Source organism: Ursus arctos, unplaced genomic scaffold, assembly GCF_023065955.2.
Source record: "Ursus arctos isolate Adak ecotype North America unplaced genomic scaffold, UrsArc2.0 scaffold_2, whole genome shotgun sequence".
Taxonomy (NCBI): Eukaryota; Metazoa; Chordata; class Mammalia; order Carnivora; family Ursidae; genus Ursus; species Ursus arctos.
The window spans coordinates 94,839,984-94,863,445 of NW_026622874.1; the positions used below are offsets into that span (position 1 = coordinate 94,839,984).

The following is a 23,462-nucleotide window of genomic DNA, read 5'->3' on the forward strand; positions in this document are numbered from 1 at the left end:
TAATCAACTCTTGAGACCCCTTTCGGGCGAAGGAGGGTCACCACAAAAGGAAAGGCGGGAGGGGAGATAAGGACCCCTCCCTCTTCCAAACTCCAGACCCGCAAGCAGCTCGGGGATCCGGACGCTAACATTTAGCACCTTGATTATGCTAATTTAAGCCCCACCCCGCCCGCTCCGGAGGCGCCGCCCCTCGGACGACCTATTGCGGTGGAGGGGCGGGGTCATGCTAATGAGGCCAGTCGGGCCTCGCTAGCGGCGCCGGCGGCTTCTCGGAGCCCGGGCGAGGCAGCGGCGACGAAAGCCATGGCCGGGGCGTTGGTGGGTCTGGCCGCGGGCTTGCACGGCCCGCGGGTCGTCCCCAGCCAAGACTCGGACTCAGACACAGACTCGGAGGACCCGAGTACCCGGCGCAGCGCGGGCGGGCTGCTCCGCTCGCAGGTCATCCACAGCGGTCACTTCATGGTGTCGTCGCCGCACAGCGACTCGCTGACCCGGCGGCGCGACCAGGAGGGGCCCATGGGGCCCGCAGACTTCGGGCCGCGCAGCATCGACCCCACACTCACCCGCCTCTTCGAGTGCATGAGCCTGGCCTACAGGTGAGGGCGGCTCCGGGGCCCGACAGCCTCGGCCCTCCGTGGCGGGACCATGCGCTGGGGCCCCGGACACCCGACCCGGCCCCAAACTTTGGTCCCCGGCTGCTCTCGGACACTCCGACCACATCCTGGACACCCCTCTGCCCCGGCCCTCAGAGTCCACCGGCCCGGGCCCAGCCCACCGGCCTCCGCCTGGAGTGCGCACCTCCAGGTTCCCGTTGCTCACCACCCTCACTCCCTCCCCAGGGCTCGGACCGCCTGCCCTCCACCTTGACCGCCATAGGCCCACCGCGGGCCCCTCTCTCCGTCCCGACTCTTCTGCCCCCAAAGAAATGCCAGGGCATCCTTCGCGCCCCAGGACCCTAAGCCGTCCACACCCTCCACTCTGGGGGCCACCCCACCAGACCACCTCAGCTCTCCGCTCCCTCCCCAGCACCCCCGGCCCAGACCCACTCCATTCCAGCACCCTGGCGACACTCCTCACGCCCATGATCGTCAGGACTCATAGCCAGCGTAGACCGAAACCCAGTCTCTCGTCCACCCTGCACTCCCCAGTGGCCGAGACACCTGTTCTTGACCTGCTAGATCGAGGGGGGCGGGAGAAGGGTGCCCCGGGGGGACCCAGAGGGGGCGCAGCTGGCAGAGTTCTCCAGCGGTCGCCCGGCAGGGGGTGCTGCACGCCGCGTGGGGGTTGGTGCCCGGGAGGCCTGGGCTAGCCTACCCCGGCTGCCGCGCGAGGCTGAGAGCCTAACCCTGCCTGGGACCCCTGCTCGGCGCCTCGCAGAGAGCGCGGACCGCGCCCCGCCCCAGCTCCACGCCTGTGTCCCAGGGGAGGGCGCGAACCCGGGTTCTGGCCCAGTGCCCTGGAGCAAAGTTCCCAGGAGCGGAGGGGCCAGGATAAATTATCAACTGAAAACCGTAGAGGTGAAAGGGGGATCGGCCGGCCTTGATCTTTTCTCTGTGCAAATATTCCTCTTCCTCTGCGGCGCCTCCTCCCCTTCTGAGAACCGCTGGATACGGACCGGCCCTTCAGGCTCTGACCAGGAGCCCGGGTGGGGATTGCGGGGGTGTTGCCCACCCCCAACCGCGGCAGCCCAGCCGAGACCCCATTGGCTGGAGGCGATGTAACCTTGGCCCATATGCTCTGGCCCCGGGCCCAGGTCATGTTGCAACCTGATCGTCCAGGACGCCGGACCCGATGTGGAAAGTTCAAATTCCCGTCCCTTTCTTCCCTTCCCCCGCCTCCTGGGACATCACGGGACCGACTGGGAGAGGGCATTTAAGGTCTTGGTACACCGGATGTGGGCACCCCTCCTCCCCAGGCTCTCCCAGGGCGCCCCATTTCTCACCTGCTCCCAACTTTAGCTCCCTGCTTTATACCACATCCCATCCAACCCCAAACCATGGGTGGCCAAAAGGGGAGGTTCAGGGGGCAAGGGACAAGGTTGGGGCCAGAGCACACTCCAAGAACTGCCCCCACTAAGAGGCTGACTAGAATCTGATGTGACCAGGGAGCTGGGGAGGAGAGGACTGTGCTTTCTCCGGAAACACCCAGAATATTCCATCTCTGTGGGGACCCAAGCACCAGGGATGGAGGTGGCTCAGTTCTAGAGGACACTTTGGCTACCCCCACTTCGCTAGAGGAAAAATCTGAGGTTCAGACTGGGACAGTGTTTTAGCCCTTGAATACCCCTAAATATAGGGGTCCCCTGGAAGGGACAGTATTGGGAAAGCCAGGGTGACCCGAGAGAGTGACCGGATGGGAAAGGACAGCAAGGCAAGGGGTCCAGAGGTGTTTGACCGGGAGGACAGCCTGTGGCTGCCTGGCCAGCTTTCATCCTCAGCAGGGCGGTGTGGACAGAGGGAGGACTTCCCTCCTAGGAGGAGGCCCAGAGTACACGGTTCTGTGGGTGGAAGGCCCAGAGAGACAGGTTCTGGAAGTTCCAAGAAAACACTCGTTCAGGGTCAGAGCTGGCTAGCTATGGAAAGCATGGCCTCCGGGAGAGAGCAAGGAGGACCTTCTCAGAGAGACTCTCGGGAAATTCCTATAAGGTAGATTGGGGATGGGGTAGGGGGAGGGGGGTCGGTCGGGCTGAACTAAGAGTCTTAGGTTTTCTCCGACCCATCCCCGAGATTCTCAGACTTTCTATGGGTCATAAGAAGCCTTAAACCCTGGTGCCAGGCTTTTTCCTCCAGGCTGGGCCCCTTGCCTCCCATCCCAGCCAACAGGCCCAGCATAAACAAACTGCTTTCCTCCTGGGCTTGGATGTTGTCACTGTCTCATTTCCCCGAACACCGCCTTGGCCACACACATCAGAGCCTCGGCTGGGAAATGGTGGGAGGGCAGGCAGGCTGGGCGTGGGGCACTGGGTGATCAGAGTGGGCTGGGAGGTTGCTGGGATACAGGCGGGGGCAACAAACTCAAGAGTCCCCCCCCCCCCAGGTGCCACAGAAGAAGCTGGCCCGGGAAGTATCAGTGTACCCCCATCCATGTCTCCCTACTAGACAGATGGTGTTTGTCTAACTTAGGAGGGAGGGGGCCAGCCAGCAGGCATGGGCTATGTACTCTATTTGGGTAATGAGGCCTGTGGTACCCTGGGGTGGCAGTCCTCCCCACTCCCTACCCCAAAACAAACATAGGAGCTTGGAGACCAGAGAGGAGAGGGGACCCAGTGATCCATGCACCTAAGGGGCTGTAGGAGTCAGATTGTCACCCACCCACCCCTTACCCCCAAGATGAGGGAGAAGCCTCAGAAGAAAGCAGGCCTGGGGTTCTGAAAAACGAAGCCTTGGGGCCTTAGCCTCTCATGTGAGCAAGGGTTGGAGAAGGTGGGCCAGACAGGACTGGTATACAGCCCTGGCTTGTGGACCAGGTGGAGGGAGGGAGAAGGGAGGGACCAGTGGGGGTCTAGACCCTGAGCATCTTGACCTCCTAGGTCAGCTCCTTAGGGGTGGTGGACTTGGCCTGTGTCTAACACATCCCGACTTTGAGAGCCAAGCTCCTCACCTGCGTAGGACTCCTCCATCTCGTGGATCTGATTGACCGCTAGGATTAGGATCAGGGTTAGGGGTCGGGATCAGGGTGCTGCCTCCCCACCGCCCACCACTCCCCCATCCCAGCTGTCATCCTTTGGAGACTGACGGCCATTGTCTTGCACATACCCCTGAGAAGGGGCACACCTTCCAGCTCAGCCCAGATCGCCATCCTGGGATTCCGGAGTGGGCAGATGCCAGAAGGGCAGTAAAAAGGCAGCGGCTGGCTGCTTGGAGGCCACTTCTGGAGAAGGGACTCCCTCCCCCACCCAGGCACACCTTCCCCATCCCCTGGAGGCTGAAGGGGGCCAGTGAGACCGGTGGAGAGAAAGCCACCGGGCCTGAGTGAATCTCCACCATGTGACCTTGGGAGTGTCCCTTCACCTTCCTGACGCTCAGTTTTCTTCTGTTAAGAAATGGGTCTGAGAACCCTCCCTAGCGGGCCTACCGACAGATGTCTGTGAGGCCATGGGCATTATTGTCCTGAGGACGGAGCTGACAAACAGGTTTCAGCCCTGGCTTTAGTCCTGGCGGTAGGTTAATGAGCAGCTCCTGCCAGAGAACATGAGGGCCCCCAGCAGGGACCTATTTTGAAGGTTTGACTCTCAGGGTAGGAATTTGAGGCAGGTAAGAAGGAGGTGCAGGATTTTCGGGGTTGGGGAGGAGACCCTCAGGTGGCCCAGTGTGAATGAATACCCAGTGAATGGCAAGAGCAGGGAGCCAGGCCTGCAGGAGCATCCGTCCCCCCTCCCCCCCAGCTTCCCTTTGCCCACCCCCCTGACCCAGCCCTCTCCCTTTGACAGTGGCAAGCTGGTGTCTCCCAAGTGGAAGAATTTCAAAGGCCTCAAGCTGCTTTGCCGGGACAAGATCCGTCTCAACAACGCCATCTGGAGGGCCTGGTACATCCAGTGTGAGTGGGCACCATGGGCCTCACCAGCAGGGGGGCTGCAGGTGGGGGACACCCAGGAAACCCCCTGCGGCCCTTAGGGGCCAGCACCAACATCTGACCCCCAGAGGGTCTCAGGGAACTCGTCCCAAAGCATGCTCTCTATGGGGACTCTAGGCACAGCAAGGGCCACCCCTTAAAAGTCCTAACATGGGCAGAGACTTGGAGGGCAGTTCAAGGCTCTTCCTGCATTCCATCAGCCTAGTCAGTGCCTCAAATGCCAGGTGGAAAGAGGTGCTAGAAGCTGTCCGGGCCAGTGGCATCATGTCATGAATGGGGAAAATAAGGATCTTGCTGGGCTGGGTCTCCCCCAGACTTTACTGAAGTTCTTAACCCCAGCAGGTGCCCCCATGGACCCTGGGGAGAGGCCATGTGGTAGAGTGGAGGGGGCTGCAGACTTGGGACTTGCCCAGAGATGCTTTCCTACCCAGTCTCTGCCCTGGCTGGCTGTGTGACCACAGGCTGTGTGACTAACCTCTCTGAATCTGTTTCCTCACCTACAAAATAAGGCCACAGTCCTCCTTTTCCTGGTTGGCCTGGGGATAACAAGTATGAATGGGCCCGGCGCAAAGCTGGTGCTAAATAAATGATGGTTGAATCTGATATGCCCTTGAGAAGGTCACAGTCGTTCATTCGGGGATTCGAGACCCACCCACCCACCATGGCAAACTGAGCAGCCTCAGACCAGTCGGCCCTGGGTTGGGACCTTGTCCAGCGCAGCGAAGTCCTACTACAGGATCAAAGGCTACCCTGAGCTGGGAACACACAGCCCAGGAGGGAACATACTCAGTATTCTCTGTCCTGGTCCCCTGGATTCCATCCAAGCAGAGGGAGGGAGGGTTTTCTGGTTTCTGTTTATCTCGGGTGCCCAGTACTTCATAAACCATCTTATTTGAGGCTTCCTGGCAACCCTGGCAGATAGGAATTATTACCCCCATTTTATGGATGAGCAAGTAAGGCCCAGGCCGGTAACTTATTCAGGGTCATGGAGCATAAAAGGAACAGAGCTGTGACTGGCTGGAAGTCCAGGGCTCTCCTGCTCTGAGCCCAGTGCTCCTTTCACTGCTCCCAGCTGGCTGGCTTCCAGTCCTCACCTGAGAACACGTAGGATGGCTCACCTGAGAACACGTAGGACTGGGCCCTACCCTAACCAGGAAGCTGATAGGCCAGAGGGAGTCACTGCCACTGCCCCCACCACCCCACACTCTCTACCCTTCCCCCACAAAGCTGGATGGGATGCAAACATTTCTCTCTGGAGAAGAAATTTCTGATGCCCCCCCAGGGTCCTCACCCTGACAGGCAGACCCTGGTCTCTGGCTATTGCCCGAGTTGCTGGAAGCACCCCAGGTTCTGTGTCAGAGAGGGGTTTGAGTCAAGTTCTAGGATGCCCCCCCAAAGTTGTGTGACCTTGGGAAAGTCCCTAGCCTCCCTAGCTGAGGATAGCTCGTCTGTAGAATGGGAATAACAGAAGGTCCTGCTCTGAGATTTGCTGTGAGTTTTCAGTGAGATCATTCGTATCTCAGCATAGTCCTGACACACACAAGGGCTCCGCGCAGGCGATAATATTATCGTGATAATAGCGGCAGCACAAGGCACGCCCCTTCTGCCTGAGCTCTGAGGGTTTGAAGGTGGGCTTCGGGAAAGGGCGAGGGGTGGGGACAGCTGGAGGGCTGCCTGGCTCATCCTACTTGTACTTGACACCCCTCTGCAGGCTCCTGGACTCCAAGATCTCCTCCTTTGTCACACCCCCAGATCATCCTGGTGTCCTCTGAGTTCCCAGACTACTGTGCCCCTCTCGTGGGTGGGATCCCCGCCTTGCATGAGCTCATGTTATGTGTGCGCTTTTCTTATCTCTCCAACTAAGCCGTGAGTGCTCTGATTGACCTGCAGCTTCCCTGTCCCAGCATCTGTCCCAGCACAGGTGCAAGGGGCTAGGTGGCTTCCTGAATGGATGAGCTTATCAGTGTTAAATAAAGCCTGCCCCAGCCCCAGAAGCCGCATGGTCCCTGCTCTTCTGTCTAGAGCACAGGGTCCCTGGGGTGGGGGAGGGAAGGACCAGCCAGGCCTGCTCAGACCTGACCCCCTGGGGATCCTGGTGCTCATGTCCTCATCTGGGAACCCAGAGCAGCTACTCTTTGAGACCCTCCTTGCTCTCACCCCCTGGGAGTCCAGACACCCAGGGGCCCATCCCTTTGTGTTCCCAGCCACGCTCAGCCACCAGGACAAACCCCTCCCCTAATCCCATGGGGATCATTTTGGAGACTGTCCTTTAGCACAGAACTTTGTAAATGAAGCTGAAGGTCCCGATACTTTCATGTTCGGGTGGTCCCCCTCATCTGTTAATTGTCCCAGAGGAAGTTTGCTGAGGGCTGAGGCAGGGAAAGTCACTGTGTGGGTGTCCCAGGGTTCAGAAGCCCTACTGTGTGCCAAGCTCTGTGCCAGATTCAGGGATTTGAGGCTAAAGGGCCACAGCTCCCACTTTTACTCCCCACGGGGAGGCCAGCATGCAGAGAAATGGCCAAGGCCAAGTGGAGAGCCAGGCAGATAAGACTGTGGGACTTCAGAGGAGGGAAGGCTTCCTAGAAGAGGGACTGCCCTGGGCTCTCCTGATGGGTGGGCAGGTGTGGGTGAGGCAGAGGAAGGAAGGGGAAGGCATTCCGTGTAGAGTAAAACCAGAGGGTGGTGGGCTGTGGTGGGAGGAAGCTGTTTGGCTTCAAGGTAGGGCTTATGAAGGAGGTCACCAGACCTGGGAGAGGGGGCTGGTGACAGAATATGGAGGGGAGGGGACAGTGGCAGAAATGCCACACATCCTCGGGAGTGAGACAGGAGGGAGATGATTAGGCCATGGTTAGATAGGAATGCTGAGGGTCGATGGGCAGTTTCTGTGACTGGGAGGCAGTGTTGGCTGTCCAGAGGAGGCACAGGCTTGGGAGGGACGATTCTGAACATCTGAGAGTGTCAAGTTTTAGGACATCCTTTTTTTTTTTTTTTTAATTCCCCGCCCCCCAAGTTTGGGGACATCCTGACAGAGATTCTATGGGCAACTGGAAAATCTCTGCAGCTGGAAAGGGGCAAGATGAGGGAGATTTGGAGGCACACGTTGCAGAAGGGCCAGTGAAAATAGTCAAGGAGGCAGGAGAACCAAGGGAAGGCTCCCTGGCCAAGGGAGGAGGGGGTGCTCTGCACTGAGGTCCAGGAGGATGGGTCCAGGGCAGGTAAGCACCTTGGCTGGGCAGTGGGGACAGGAGCTGAGTCACAGGAAGTAAAGAGGAACCCAGGAGGCATGGAGTGGGGATGCTGATGACAATGCTTCCAGAACTGGGGGCAAAGCAAAGGGGTGAAAGGGAAGAAGATTAGCTTGTTAGGGTAGCAAAGAAAGGGAAAGTTTGGGAGGTAAAGGGGAGCCTGAAATGTGTTTATGGGCCCCAAAGAAGGAGCCTGGGGAGAGAGAGTTTGAATTGGAGATAGGGAAGGGAGTGGAGGTGGTGGGAAAAGCGCTCAGCTCGGTGGCTTGAAGGGACAAGGGTGGTTCTCTGACATCGGACTGGGCAGAGCCAAGGAGCCTGAGGCAGGAGACCAAGGGCTCCAGGCCCTGGCCTGCCAGTCTGACCTTCTTGGAGCAGCTCACTTCCTGTGGTCCCACAATTCCATTCAGCGAGTGTTGCCTGCACACCTCCTGGGCTCCCAAGGGAGGTGCAGGAGGTATAGGAGGTTCCTTTCGTAGGGTCCCCTAAAAGAGGGGGCTCTGGGAGGTCTAGAGCAGGCAGGAAGGCTTCCTGGAGGAGGTGGCACTTATCTAAGCGTCGGAAGCCAAGCAGGATTTCATAGTGTGGCATTTGAGTCCCAGTCCCCTTGGGGTGGGAGGTGAAAGAGCCGGGTACCCCGCTGACCTGGCCCCCTTCTCTCAGATGTGGAGCGGAGGAAGAGCCCCGTGTGTGGCTTCGTGACCCCCCTGCAGGGGCCTGAGGCTGACGAGCACCGGAAACCAGAGGTAGCTGAGCCGCGGGACCTCCCGCCTGCCTGCCTCCTGCCTGCCTCCCTGCCGAGCCCGGCCCCTCCGAAGGGGTGTCTCCTAGCGCGGGGCAGGAGGGGCTGGCCCAGACGGGGATTGGGAGGGGTGGGGTCAGTGCCAGCCGTCTCACGGAGCCCCCTCCTTGGCCCTCCCCAGGCCGTCGTCCTGGAGGGCAATTACTGGAAGCGGCGCATCGAGGTGGTGATGCGCGAGTACCACAAGTGGCGTATCTACTACAAGAAGCGGGTCAGTGGTGGGGGGAGGGGGTCCGGGGGGCTGCGGACTACTGCCTCTCTTGGAAGAGCCCGGGCGAGACTCCCCTCGACGCCCCCCGACCCCGCCTCCCATTAAGACCCAGGCTGACAGCGCCACCGTGTGGCCCCGAGTCTCCTCGCCGCCTCCTTACCTCCCAGCGCGCAGGAGCTCCTGAGGGGAAATGGGGCTGCCTTTGGTCCGGGGGAGCTTGTGAGTAGGGGAGGCCTTGGCGGGCAGTGATGCAAGAGGGACAAGCGATCCAGTGTCCACCTCTGTGTGTTCCTGCAGCTCCGTAAATCCAGCAGGGAAGGGGATCTCCTGACCCCAAAGCAGGTGGGTGTGCTCCCGGGACCCAGAGAACTGACAGCTTCCCTCTTGGTGGATAAGGAAGTGGCCGGGGAGGGGGGTCACGAGGGCAGTGGGTGTGGCTGCCATCCTCTCATTGATGGAGCCCTTCTCCCCGGAGGAAGGGGAGCGTTTGAGCGCAGAGGTGGGAAGACCCCTCCAACCTCTGGTTAGCCCAGCAAGTGCTGGGAGGCATGGGGGAACAGAAGTCCCTAAGAACTGGGGTTCCGGGCAGGAAAAAGTATAGGAGGCAGGAAGGGGACCCTTATCTGTTCAGCAGATAAGAGGCCATCCAGCTCTTTCTGTTGGGGGCAGTTGTTAGAGAGCAATGGGGTGACCATAGAAACTGGTCCTCCAGGGAAAGGTGAGGACGGCCGTGCACACAGAGGCTTCAGGCCTGCTCATCACTTCATCTCCCAGGCTGGGGCCAAACGGAAAGGCGAGGGGCAGTGGAAGACCCCGGTGTCCCTCTCGTGGCTGCTGAAGGCTCTGTCTCCCTAGGCGGAAGGGGGTTGGCAGCCACCAGAGCGATGGTGCGAGCAGCTCTTCTCCAGCGTGGTGCCCGTGCTGCTTGGGGGCCCAGAGGAGGAGCCCGGCGGGCGGCAGCTGCTGGACCTCGATTGCTTTTTGTCCGACATCTCCGACACGCTCTTCACCATGACGCAGCCCAGCTCTGCGCCCCTACAGCTGCCCCCTGAGGACGGTAAGGGCCTGCACCTGAAAAGGGAGGCCTGCGAGAAGCGGGGCAGCCAAGGGAGGGTGGCCGGGGTGGGGCGGCCCCCACTCCACCCCTCCTGGCGCTCCTGACGCAACCCCTGCCCCCCTCCAGCCTACGTGGGCAATGCTGACATGATCCAGCCAGACCTGACGCCTCTTCAGCCCAGCCTGGACGACTTCATGGAGATCTCAGGTGAGGCAGCGCCCCCTGCTGGGGTGTGTGTGGACTGGCCCGGCCAGTGTGAGGAAAGTCACGCCAGATGACCACCAGCCCTCAGGCCGGTCCCAGGCCCCTCTGGGAGGACGGATGGTCTAAGAGATTTCTGACGGCCCTTCCTGGTCTCCCTTTGTCCAGACTCGGGATGCAATTGCTGTGACCTCAGGTGAGAGCAGGCTCAGACTGAGCACCTGGGCAGGCGCTGGGGCCCAGGGGCATGGAAGCTACAGGCTCTGCCAGCTCCCAGGAAATAGTGGATGTTGGGAATCTCAGGAAAGAAAGGGACTTTGATTCGTTTGGGCCCGTTTATTATTTACATAATTCCCTTTAAAAACTATTAAAGAACATTCCAGGGGCGCCTGGGTGCCTCAGTCGGTTAAGTGTCTGCCTCTGGCTCAGGTCATGATCTCGGGGTCCTGGGATGGAACCCTGAGTCACTGGGCTCCCTGCTCAGCGGGGATTCTGCTTCTCCTTCTCCCTCTGCCTCTCCCCCACTCGTGCTCTCTCTCTCTCTCAAATAAATAAACAAATAAAATCTTTAAATAAATAAAAAAGAATATTCCAAACATACACACAGGTAGAGAGAGAGTGGTTCACTGAACCCTCCTGTAACCATCACCGACTTCTATATGTATCAACCCTTGACTGGTCTGGTTTCATGGAGGCCTCACCCACTTCTCCTTCCTACGTCATTTTTAAGAAAATCCCAGGCATTTTGTCTTGTAAAGTTATTTATTTATTTATTTATTTTATTTATTTTTTTTTTAGTAATGTGTTTCTGTGCCTCTCTCTCCTGACCCCAGGGCTGCTAGGTCACTGGTTTCTTGTGTCCTCCTGGAGATACCCGTGTCTGCATGAGCACCTGTGGACAAATGTCCCTTTTTGTTTTCACAATAGGCTCTGCCCGACATTGCTTCCTTTACTTAGCTGTAGATTCTGGAGACTTCCCGGTAGTCATACGTTCAGGGGACTCTGGAGCCCTGCTAGGGGTCAGGTAGCCATAGAGGCTTGGCTTGTCTCAGCCAAGGCCCAGGGGGTAGGAAGGGGGTTTCTGGAATAAAGGCTTAGTCCCGATGACCCCTCCACTTCTTCCCCACAGGGTCCTGGGCCTGTCAGTCAAGAGGTGGGGCGGGAACTAGGGAATGAGGAACCACCCCCACCCCTGCCTCAGCCCTTGGCAGGGTGGGGGCCGTGGGGGCAGAAGTGTGGATGGCAGTGCCCAGAGAGCAGACCAGTCTGGGAGGGCAGCGGTCCTGTCTGGGCACACGTACCCCCACCACAGGTAGGAAACCACCTCCAGCCCGGACTCTGGGCCAAATCTGGGGCTAGGAGGTCACTTCTCTCAATCCAGGGTGGCTGCTGGGTGGGGGTGGGCATGGGCAATCAAAGGGAGGGGATGTGGGTCATGCAGAGGAGGTGGCTAGTGTGGCCCCTTCTAGCACTCCACGTACAGGGAGGGCCGGGAGCATCCAGGCCACCAGGGCTGCTGCCTTGATTGTCCCCCAGAGCTCCTCACTTGAGTGGAAACCCAGTGAGGAGGCCAGAACTCTATGGAGGAAGGGGGCTTGGGGAGGAACGTTCAAGGAAGGGGAGAGGGCTTGGAGCAGGGGAGGGTCTCAGAGAGGGGACGTAGGTCAATGGGGGGACCGGAGCTGGGGCGGTCTAGGGCTCCCTGGGTGGCCGGCTAGGGCTACGAAGCAACTTCTCTCAAGGGGGAAGGGACAGTTGAGGGCAAGCTATGGCTGGGGGTTGGTGGTGACTGGTCTCGGTACCCCATGAGCCCTTCAGAGCTCTGGGGAGGAGGCAGCAGCAGTAAGCAGGGAGCAGGACCCATACATAGCTGGTTCTAGAGCCTAGGCCTCAAGGGGGCTAGTAATGAGGCCCACAGTCTCTGGGGGTTGGGGAAATAGAAGATCAGTGACCACTCACCCCCTGCCACGCAGTCCCCCAGTTAAAGAGAAACAGTAGGACAAGATGACCCTTTCTGATCAGGTGGTCAAGGAAAGACACATGATAAGCACGCGCGCACACACACAGAGACACACACACACACGGGCACAGAGCCAACGTGCGCATGCGGCGCGCCTCACATCAAGGCAGGCACACACGGGCTCAGACAGAGCTACAGACACCAGGGCACACACCCAGAGATGGAGCCTGCAGGAGGCCACACGCTCACACCCGCAGAGTGACAGCCGGCCAACGACACATGGCCACCAGAGTCCCATAAGATGCACATATGAAGTTTAACCCCCATAGGCTCCAGGCTTGCTGAGGGCTTGTCTGTCCCACTCCTGGGTCTCCTTCAAGGAGGGAGGCCTGACCAGCGACCCTGGCTGGGGAGCCAGCGCCCATCCAAGGCCAGAGGGGCTGGGTCGGGCCAGACCAGGAGGCCTTGGGAGCTGGTTCAGACCAAAGGCTGGTCAGGGTCAGAGAAAGGTGCCCGGAAGGGAGCGGGTGGGCGGGCGGCGTCCAGGCCCGGGATGTGGTTAGGCCACAGGCAGCTGCTTCCCAAAACCAGAATAGCTTGGGGCTTACACAACCCGCACCTCAGACAATCTGGCTGCCCCCTCCCCGCCAGCTCTTCCAGACTTTGCAGGCCCCCCCCACTCCTGCCCCCACTCTGAGCCCACCCTCTGACCCCTGCTATGACCCCCTTAGCCCTTCACCCCACTCGCGGGCTCTACTTTGGAGGCCCCATTTAACCTTCCAACAAACCAATTTATCCCAGACCCACTGACTTCCTGACCCCTCTCACCTCTAGCTCACCCCTTGAACTCCCGTCACCCTGGGGCTCTTCCCTATCGCAGACCTCCACCCCTTGTACCCCACTCCTTTCCCTCCCTGGCATTCTCTATTACCCTGCCCCTTTCTATGGCTCCAGCAGAGATGGTAACAGGAGTCAGAGAGGGGAGTGGCCAGGCCTGGGACGGGGAAGGGGACCCCATGAGCCAAGTGTGAGGCTCAGTGGGAGGACTATTTCCCGGGGTCCTACTCACACCCCCACAGAGCCTCTCCTGTCCTGCATGCAGGCCCATCCCACCCAAACCTCTGTTGCTGCTTCCCCTGAGTGAGACAGAAACTCTCCCAATTTCACAATCTCCTGTGGAAGCCCCCCCCCCGCCTCCCCCCACCTCATTGCCAGCCAGGCCAGCCCAGCCTGGGGACAGGGCACGAGGCCCACTCTCCTCCCACTGCTTCCAGCCACGCCTGGCCTTATCCCTAACTTCTATCGCCTTGTATGTCTGAATTACAGATTTCTTCACCAGCTACCGTCCCCCACCGACACCCACGCCTTCACACTTCCCGGAGCCCCCCAGCTTTGGCCCCATGGCTGACCCTTTCTTCAGCGGTGGGATCTTGGGCTCAGAGGTGCCCCCTGCCTCGTCGGGTGTGACCCACCTCTCAGGGCATAACCGCCTGCAGGTGAGCTCCCACCCCCACTCCACTCAGCCCTGCCTCCATGTTCAGGAGCTAAGGTACTTCCTGAGTGCCCAGTCCTGTGCTTGGTCGACTGAGAGGGACTGGAGGGGGAGAGAGACCCCATCTCTGTCGCCTGAGAGGGAGCAATTCGGCTCAGGAGGAAGGACCCTTGTGAAGCAGAACTGGACCAGGTGGTTGTAGAGGGGAGGCTAAAGACAGTGGCGGGGCGGGGGGGAGCACCACTGAGGACCGGGTTGCTTATGGAAGGCTTCCTGGAAGACGGGATGTTCTGGGCTTAGTGAATGGGTTGGATTTGGACAGAGGAAGAGACTGGAAGAGGGCAAGCCAGATGGGAGGGGAAGCACAAAAGAGCACACGGAGACAGAAAGCTCAGTGTGAGTGTTCAGGACACGGTGAAGCTGCCATTTTGGATCAGGAACCCACAGGCTCCATTTGGAGGTCTCCTCGCTGCTGCTCGGTCAGACGCCTTCTCCTTCTATCATCAGACTGATCAGGCACTCTTGTAGTTCACCATTGAGAGGTCTCTCTCCAACTAGGCAGTGAGCTCCTCGCTGGAAGAGTGAAGCCTCGCTCAGGCTTACCTAGCACAGTTCAAGCACGTGAGCCAGGGAGTGAGTGTGTAGAGGGGTGGGTGTGTTGGTGAGCAGAGGATGGGCTGTAGATGAGGGTGGATGCTTACACGGGCTGGTGTCAATATGGGTAGGTGAGTGGTTGGTTGAATGGATGGGCTGGTGGATGGATTTGTAGATGGACAGTTTGGGGGGTCGATGAATAGACTGGTGGCTGGAGAAGTGGAGGGTCATTGAACAGATGGTGGCGAGGTGGGGGGATTATGGATGGGTTGACGGATGAATGAAATAGAGACGGTTGGATAGATTGGTGAATGGGCTAATACCTGGTGGGCTGGTGGAGAGACAGGTAGATGAGTTAGCTTGCAGGTGAGAGGAAAAATAGGTGAATGGACGATGGGTGGGTTAGTGCATGGATTGGTGGCTGGATGGAGTAATTATCTGGAAATGAAAGATGGGCAGGAAGATTGATGCTCTTTCTCAGGCCTGATTTGTGCATACATGTGTTCCACTCCCTCCCCTCATTAGATTACAATTTCCCTTGGTGTGTGTGGGGCACACCGGACAGCAGGGACTGTTTCTCCTATCTCTCCCAGTGCCCAGTCCAGAGCCCAGCCAGGGCAAGAGGTTGCCGGGGTGGCTGCAAAGACCAGCTCTCTCCCCTGCTCTGTCTGTCCCCCAACCAGGCCCGGAACAGCTGCCCTGGCCCCCTGGACTCCAGTGCCTTCCTGAACTCTGATTTCCTCCTTCCTGAAGACCCCAAGCCCAAGCTCCCACCCCCGCCAGTCCCCCCACCCCTCCTCCAATACCCTGCCCTTGCCAAGGGGCCTGGCCTAGAGCCCTGCCCCCCACCCGCCTTCCCTCCCATGGGTCCTCCCCCTGCTTTGCTGCAGGAAGAACCTCTCTTCTCTCCCAGATTTCCCTTCTCCACTGTCCCTCCGGCCCCAGGAGTGTCCCCACTGCCTGCTCCCACTGCCTTCCCTCCCACCCCACAGCCTGGTCCAGGCCCGGCCCCTGCCCCCTTCCCCATAGACCTTCTGCCCTCAGGGTATCTGGAGCCCCCGTTTGGGCCCCACTTCACAGTGCCCCAAGGCATGCGGCCCAGAGGCAGGCCCCCCACCCCATCCCCTAGAGGGCGGAAGCCCAGCCCCCCGACCTTGGCCCCTGCCAACCCCACTGCCACTGCAGGGGGCAGCAACCCCTGCCTCACGCAGCTGCTCACAGCAGGTGAGATGGGAAGAACCGGGTCCACAGAGGGGAAGACAGGGATCAAATGTGGAAGTGGGGGTCCTGTGGGAGCAGAGGGCGAAGGTTTAAGGGGCAGACTCAGGCTCAGCTGGGAGGGGGTGGGAGGTGGTGAGGAATTAGGGATGTGGGCCCTGAACCTGAAAGAGGAGTGGGCTTCTTTGGAGGGGAGGGATGGGGTCTTGGGAGATGACGGGGTTGAGGCTGGCCCCAGTGGCCCTCACACTTCTGCCCGTGTACAGCCAAGCCCGAGCAGACCCTGGAACCACCACTTGTGTCCAGCACCCTCCTCCGGCCCTCAGGGTCCCCGGTAAGATGGCGGGCACTGGGAGGTGAGGGTGGGCCCAGGGCTTCACTCCAACTCTCCGCCCTTCTCCACCCCAGCAGGAGACGGCCCCTGAATTCTCCTGCACCTTCCTACCCCCGACCCCGGCCCCCACACCGCCCCGGCCACCTCCAGGTCCCGCCACACTGGCCCCTCCCAGGCCCCTGATTGTCCCCAAAGCGGAGCGGCTCTCGCCCCCGGCGCACAGCGGTAAAGAGGGCTTGCGGGGCTTGGGGGACTCCAGGGGATGGAGAAAGGGGAAGGAAGAAGGGGGGGCTACATCTGAGGCCAGGATGAGAGGGACAGGGCAATGGGACCCTCTCCTCTGTGTCGGTCTGTCTGTGGGTCTGTCTGTCCCTGCCACAGGTGGTGAGCGGCGGCTGTCTGGGGAGCTCATCTCCATGCGGAGCCCAGGGACTCTGAGTGTCTGCGTCTCTCCCCCTCAACCCATCCTAAGCCGGGGCCGTCCAGACAACAACAAGGTGGCACCTTTCCCTCACCCCAAGATCTGTTTGCTACCCCTAGGCCCTTCCATGCTCCTTCCTAGGCTCACCCCACTGTCTGCCCCCCAAGACGGAGAACCGGCGCATCACGCACATCTCTGCGGAGCAGAAGCGGCGCTTCAACATTAAACTGGGGTTTGACACCCTGCACGGGCTGGTGAGCACACTCAGCGCCCAGCCCAGCCTCAAGGTGAGCCCCCAGCCCGGGCTGGCACCCCAGAACCGCAGGGCTCCTTCGTCGTCGCCCCCCGCCCCCACCCAAGACCAAATCCCAGGACCCTCTGGACACCCAGTTTCCTCCTCCCACCCAGTGCCTCAGTGGGCCCCAGAGTGGGACCACCTCCAGCACCTGAGCCCACCCTGGTGATGCCTGCAGGTGAGCAAAGCGACCACGCTGCAGAAGACGGCCGAGTACATCGCCATGCTGCAGCAGGAGCGGGCGGCCATGCAGGAGGAGGCCCAGCAGCTACGGGACCAGATCGAGGAGCTCAACGCTGCCATTAAGTAGGCGGGGGGCCTGCGGGCGTGGGGGGTATGGGGGGGTCATGGGGGCGCGGGGGTGCCGGGACATGCCGCCCGACTCCCCAGCCCTGACCGGCCCCCTGCCCCCAGCCTGTGCCAGCAGCAGCTGCCTGCTACTGGGGTGCCCATCACACACCAGCGTTTCGACCAGATGCGAGACATGTTTGACGACTACGTCCGCACCCGGACACTGCACAATTGGAAGTTCTGGGTGGTATCCTCCCTCAGCCGGTGGGGGGGGGGGGGGCTTACAGGCCAGGCTGGCGCTCCGAGCTGTGCCCAGGGGAAGGGACTCAAGTTCTGCCCCCTCCTTCTAGTCCTTCAGCATCCTGGGGGCAGGAGTGCCCCATGATTCGCTGGGAGCAGAAACTGAGGGAGGAGCCCCTGGGAAAGGGGAGCACAGCCCTGCCTGCAGAGCATACCAAGGGGAGTTTGGGAGAACCTCGAGTCTGAGTGGCGTGGGTCCTGAAGAAGATGTGGAATCTCTCACTCCCTTACCTGGTCAAGCTCCTGGCTGAGCTGGGGCAGGAAGCTCAAGGATGGGGGATAGCGCAGCCCAGAAGATGGGCACAGAGGGGCCGGGCAGGCCATGGCAGGATGGGAGGGCGGCTGCAGCAGGGGGCCTCCAAGTTCAAGGTGCCACGGTGGCCAGGCCTTTCCTCGGGGTTTGGGCCAGATGTCAGGGCTACACGTGAGCTGGGGGAGGGTTACTGGCTGATCAACAGGCCTGCTCCTTGACCTGGGCCCAGTTCAGCGTCCTCATTCGGCCTCTGTTCGAGTCCTTCAATGGGATGGTGTCCACGGCAAGCTTGCAGAGCCTCCGCCAGACCTCCCTGGCTTGGCTGGACCAGTACTGCTCCCTGCCCGCTCTCCGGCCAAGTACGTGAGCCACCCGCCTGCCCACCAGAATGTCCAGGAATGTCCACGCCACTCAGACCGCAGGTCTAGCCTGCCTTCAAAGTAGCCTAGAGTTTTGGCCATCCCGCCATGTACCCTGGAGGGTCCTCCAGCCTCCAGGACACCTGCAGACAGAGGTCCTGGGAGGGGCTGACAGTCTTGCCAGCTAGTATCTCTCCCTCAACCCTTGTCTTCAGCATCCAGAGGAAGGGCCTGGACCCCAGGAGGTATCTCTCCCTGTCTGTCTCTCTCATTCTCTCATTCTCTTTCTCCAGCGGTCTTGAACTCCCTCCGCCAGTTGAGCACATCTACCAGTATCCTGACAGACCCAGGCTGTATACCTGAGCAAGCCACACGGGCAGTCACAGAGGGCACCCTTGGCAAGCCTCTATAGTGCTGGCCAGACACCGCCGCTCACTCAGCTGCCCTGGGGCTGCTTTCCCTGGGTGTGGGCTCCAGGGACAACTTCCGGGCACTCCCTTCCTGCCCCAGGCTCTGGCTGTCCTCTTTCCTGAAGGTCTAGCAGGACCCAAATCTCTTCCACCTCCTGAAAGCCAGGAAGAGCTACGTTCCAGTCACTGCCCCACCAGCAACGAACACTGTGACCTGGGGGACTCGTGCTCTTTCTTTGGACCTCCATTTTCCAGTCTGCAAAATGGGGCTGGAGAAGCTTCAACCAGATGACGATCCCAAGGCCTTAGCAGCTGTGACACTTGGGGCCAAAGCTGGCAACTCAGGGGAACGATCCTGTTTCCCGGCCCCCTCCTACCTGCTCCCCACTCCCACCCCGATAGGACACAGGCCTCTGTTTCTCAGCAGAGAGGCAGAAAAGGAGGTTCCCACTCTCTGCTCCTTCGCTGGTCGCCCAGTGGGGGGTGGGGTGCTGCAGGATGGCATCCCGGGGTGAGGCCAGAAAGGTCTTTCCCAAGAGAGAGCAGGGCAGGGGGGTAGCCAAACCAGGGGCAGGCACCTTGTGTGCATGTAGATGCGTGTGTGTGGATTTTGTAAAGAATTCTTGCCAATAAAACCAAAAACTGTTGGCGACTGTCAGTGTGTCTCACTCTGGGATGGAGAGAGAGGCAGTTGGCAGTGGGAGGTGGACTTGAAAGAACCTTAGCTTTTCCTCTGAGCTGGAAGCCACTGGAAGGTTTTGAATAGGGGTGGGACAAGGTCAGATGTAAGTTCTTAACAGGATCCCTCTGGGTGCAGAGCCGAGAACAGGCCACAGTGGGGCAAGGACAGAAGCAGGGAGGCCAGTTTTAGGCTGTGGCTGTCATCCTGTGAGAGAGGACGGACACTCATCCTGCAATTCCTCTCTCCATGGCCAGGAAAAGGTTCAGAAAGCCTTACCACCTTCCAAGTTGGAAGAGGGCAGAGCCGAGCCAAAGAGTCGAAGTGACAGGGCCCTCCTTTGAGAATCAGAAGAAGAACGTGCTGCCACTGGGGTAGTGACCTCCCCATTAGGTTAACACAGAGAGGTTAACTAGCCCAGGGCTGCGTGGTTACTGTCCGACCCTAGTCTCTGCTTTTAGCCAGCTCTCTCTACGGTGCAGGGAACAGGTGCACCCAGGGAACAGGTGCAAGTAGAGGTGGGGTGGCCACTTGGTCAGGATGTCTTAGAAGGAACTGATACTTCAGATGGGGAATTGGGGTGAGTGGCCCCAATATTTCATTGATTCTTTTATTGAGCCATTGAACAAATCTTTTCTGAGGGCCCGCAGTGGACCAGGCGATGGCCTTGGTGCTGGGGATTCTGTTCACCGCTGGATCCCTCTTCTCATGGAGTTGATTCAAGCCTCCCACATCTCAGGACTTCCACGGATGACTGCAGGACATAACTAGCAGACAGTCAGTCTTCCCCGCGTTGTGTGGCCATTGACTTCCCCTCATTCGTGTGGAATCACAACAGGGATAACAATACTGCACACTCATCTGATGTTTACTCAGTGCCAAGCAATATTTTAAGCACTTTATGTGTGTATATTAACTCACTTATTACATATATTAACATCTACCTCTATAAATCAGTTGTGAGGATTTCAGGGTCAATATATATAAAGCACTTACAACAGTAACTGGCATATAGCACTATATAAGAGTTATCGTAATTATTTATAATCCCCACTTCACAGATGAAAAGTTGAGGCACAGAGAGGTTAACTAGCCCAGGGCTGCATGGTTACTGTCTGACTCTAGTCTCTGCTTTTAGCCAGCTCTCTCTACGGTGCAGGGAACAGGTGCGCCCAGGTGTGAAGTGCTATCTGTCGCTGCAGACAAAGGTTTGAAGTGGCTCTCCGAGAGGTAAAATTCCCTGGAAGTTCCCCACAAGACATCCCCTTGACTCTGTGTCCTCCCTTTAGATGCCCATCTCCCTCAAGAGAACTATCTACACTTGCTCTCCCTCTCTCTTCCCCTCCCACTCACCCCATCTTTGGTCTCCTCCTCCACTTCCACCCCAGCCTCACCCCTACACTGACTTCTTGTTACTAAGGTCACTTGATTCCCTCATTGCCAAATCCAATGACCACTTTGCAGTGCTCTTCCTGCCTTCCCCGGGCCCTTGGATCTCATTTTTTTTTTTTTTTAAGATTTAATCAGAGAGAGAGAAAGAGATAGCATGAGTGGAAGGGCAGAGGGAGAGGGAGCAGCAGACAGACAGACACACACACACACACACACACACACACACACACACACACCACTGAGCAGGAAGCCTGACGCAGGGCTCAATCCCAGGACCCTGAGATCATGACCTGAGCTGAAGGCAGACGCCTAACCAACTGAGCCACCAATGCGCCCCGGCTTGGACCTCATTCTAGAACCACCCTTTCCTCGTGAATCGAGTTCTCTCCAGGCTCTCCCTCCTCCCTGACAGTGCCTTCCCAGTGCCTGCTGTGGGAGCCTCTTCTTCCGCCTGTCCCTTCCTGGCCCACTTCCTTCTCATTTTGTGGCAAGCTTCGTGTAATAGCATTCCCTTTGGCCGCTCTGCTGAGTAGTACCCACTCTTCCGTATCTGCCCTGCTCTGTCCCCGGAGCTGCAAAAGCACATACCCAATAGCCACCCTGATCCCTCCCTTCTGGATGTTTCACAGCTCCCTTTACCTCGAAAGAACCAAAACAGAACTCATCGTTTCATTTTTTTTTCTTTTTTAAGATTTTATGTATTTGACAGTGAGAGAGAGAGCACAAGCAGGGGGAGCAGCAGGCAAAAGGAGAAACAGGCTCCCTGCCAAGCACGGAGCCCGATGCGGGGCTCGATCCCAGGACCACAGGATCATGACCCAGACTAAAGGCAGACGCTTAACGACTGAGCCACCCAGGTGCCCCAGAACTCATCATTTCTGAGACCATGGCCCACGGTCTTCCTCCTCAAACCTGGTCCTCTTTGTGTTCCCCATCCCCAGGAAGGGTGCCACCAACCAGACACCTGCACAAGCTGGAAACAGTCATGTTCAGCTCCTGCCAACGTCCCACTGCCCTGTGGTACCTGTTACCAAGGCCTGGCCAGGTGGCCTCATAGGATCCAACGGAACATCCCCTTCTACATATAGTCTTGAATTAGTCGGCTGTATCCCTGACAGCTGTCTCTCAAACTTTAATGTGCGCTTGAATAACTTTGATGGGCTTTAAAAAATCTTCACGACCAGGTCTAGTCTAGACCAATTGAATTAGAAGCCCTCAGTGTGGTAGGTTTGACCACCAGCATTTTTTAAGCGGTTCCAATATACAACCAAGGTTAAGAACCACCGTAAGAAGACACTTGGAAATAACACTGCAAATAACACGTGTCTGGAACTCAAGTTAGTTAAATCAGTGGATCTTAAACTGTACTGTGTGTCAGAATCACTTAGCTAATGCAACTTTTTAAACTACAGATTGCCAGGGGCCCCCAACTCCAGAGTTTCTGAATCAGCAGGTCTGGGATGGAGTCTAAGAATTTACATTTCCAATGATGCTGGTCCACGGCCCATACAGCCAAGTCTCACTGCCCCCGCAGATCCATTGGCAGAGCTCCGTCCCTGGTCTGCCCAGCCTTCCCAACTCCTGCTTTGTGTCATTGGTTGTCCTTCCGCAAGCTAACCTTGCCGTCCAGCTGTGACGCTCGAGGGTGAGAGCCGTGCCTTCTCATCACCAAGTGGCGAGGTAGGAGGAGGATGGGTCTTAGGAGTGTAGCAGACCCCAGTTTACCACTCACCCCAATGAGTTGTATCTCTTGCTTCCTTGGTGGCCTTGGGTAAGTCACTTGACCTGAGCCTATTTTTTTTTTTCATTTGTTTAATTTCATAGCATCACTGGCCTTAAAGGCCGCTAGAAAAATCAACTAAACTCCTGATGTGGAAGAATCCTGTAGCCTTGACTGAGCTGTCCACTGAGCACTAGTCTTTCTTTTCCTTGTCCCCCACATCAACAGATTGGTGTCACAGACCTGCATGTGTCCCCACATTCACTCTTCACCTGTGTGATCTCTGGAAAAATCACTTAATGAGCACCTCCTACAGCATCTGTTTCCTTATCAGGGGGATGGGAGTATGAGATTAAATGAAATGCAAAGCTCCCAGATCGATAAAGGTCACATGCAAAATGCTTGGGGAATGAAGTTCTTAAAAGTACAGCTTTGTCCAGGCACCTGCTTGGCTCAGTCGGAGGAGCATTCAACTCTTAATCTTGGGGTCGTGAGTTTGAACCCCACGTAGGGTGTAGAGATTACTTAAATAAATAACTAAAAAAAAAAAAAATACAGCTTTGTCTCTAGGTGATATAGTGGTTCATGGCTGGTCCTACAGTTCTAAATAGCAAATTAAGGATATCCCCAAGATATTCCGGACACCCCCTCCCACAGCTGTCCCCACACACTGCCCACAGCTGAGTCAATGCCACCCCCACCCCACCAGCCCAAGGACAAAAGGGAAGGAAATGAGGCCACACTCCATTTGCTCTCTGACTGGATCTATGTCCTCACCGAGCTTATGGGTATATCTGTCTGTCACCCGGTCTCTGCAGCAGCCCGTCTCCTTAGAGGGTCCTTCTAAAGGCCGGAGAGCCTGCACTGTCAGCAGAGGTTCCCTGGTGGGCATGGAAACCTTTGAATCTGGAATCCCTGACCCTGGTGTTTCAACTCACTCTGGGTTGCAGGGCTGGGAGGCCCACGGGGCACTGCTCCCCGTACTGGGAACATTCTCCTTCCAGCCAAGCAGGTAGAATTCACACCCTATCAATCAGTCTTTCAGAATATCTCCCTGTTGGTTAAGTCTGAAAGAGCTCCGTAGACCCTATCAATGCCAATTTCCCAGTTTTGATACCGCTGCTACAGGAGATGTTACTACTGGGTACACCGGTGAAGGTACAGGGAACCTTCTTGTTGGTTTTCCCAAACTCCTTGTGAATCTATAATTTCAAAACAAAAATATCTCGTTAAAAATCTTTTCAAGTTCCTTTCCACTCCCCAGGCCACACCTGTCTATAGGCCCTTACCACCTCTCTCTTGGATCCTTGCAACCTCCTCCTGATTTTCCTTCGGTCTTTGGTCTTGGCGCACACTGTTCCATCCAGACGATCTCATCCCCGCCTTGCCTCCTCCGAAGGATCCACTGTGGTGATGGCTGGAACAGCGCCTTTAATAAACGATTATCAGTAAATTGCTCAAGAGGAGAACTCAGCAGAGCCTGCAGATCTTGCCCTCCAGCTTCCGAGACAAAGCCAAAACCTGGAAGGGGCCCCGCCCCTCCGACCGCTCCAAAGATCAGGCCCCGCCCCGCGAGACGGGCCAACGGCCAAGCCCCGCCCCTCGGGACGCTCCTACGGTCAGGCCCCGCCCCCAGGTGCCCAACGGCCAGACCCC

At 58.1% G+C, this 23,462-nt stretch overlaps 1 protein-coding gene across 16 annotated transcripts; it reads left to right on the forward strand.

Moving 5' to 3' along the window:
* Nucleotides 1-221: 221 nt before the first annotated feature.
* MLXIPL (MLX interacting protein like) lies at nucleotides 222-18,662 on the forward strand. Of its 16 annotated transcripts, none has more exons than XM_044390168.3 (17): nucleotides 234-596; nucleotides 4,430-4,536; nucleotides 8,481-8,563; nucleotides 8,741-8,830; nucleotides 9,128-9,172; nucleotides 9,686-9,887; nucleotides 10,014-10,094; nucleotides 13,375-13,544; nucleotides 14,728-15,358; nucleotides 15,619-15,686; nucleotides 15,761-15,911; nucleotides 16,068-16,183; nucleotides 16,275-16,394; nucleotides 16,581-16,708; nucleotides 16,817-16,940; nucleotides 17,476-17,605; nucleotides 17,899-18,662. In XM_044390168.3, exons 1-17 carry the CDS (start codon nucleotides 304-306, stop codon nucleotides 18,015-18,017), a joined length of 2,658 nt encoding a protein of 885 aa, XP_044246103.3. In that variant the 5' UTR covers nucleotides 234-303; the 3' UTR covers nucleotides 18,018-18,662. The 16 variants fall into 16 exon arrangements, with proteins under 16 accessions (XP_048080483.2, XP_048080487.2, XP_044246103.3 ...); XM_044390169.3 differs by having other exon boundaries at nucleotides 15,764-15,911; XM_026516007.4 differs by having other exon boundaries at nucleotides 14,818-15,358.
* The last annotated feature ends 4,800 nt before the right edge of the window (nucleotides 18,663-23,462 follow it).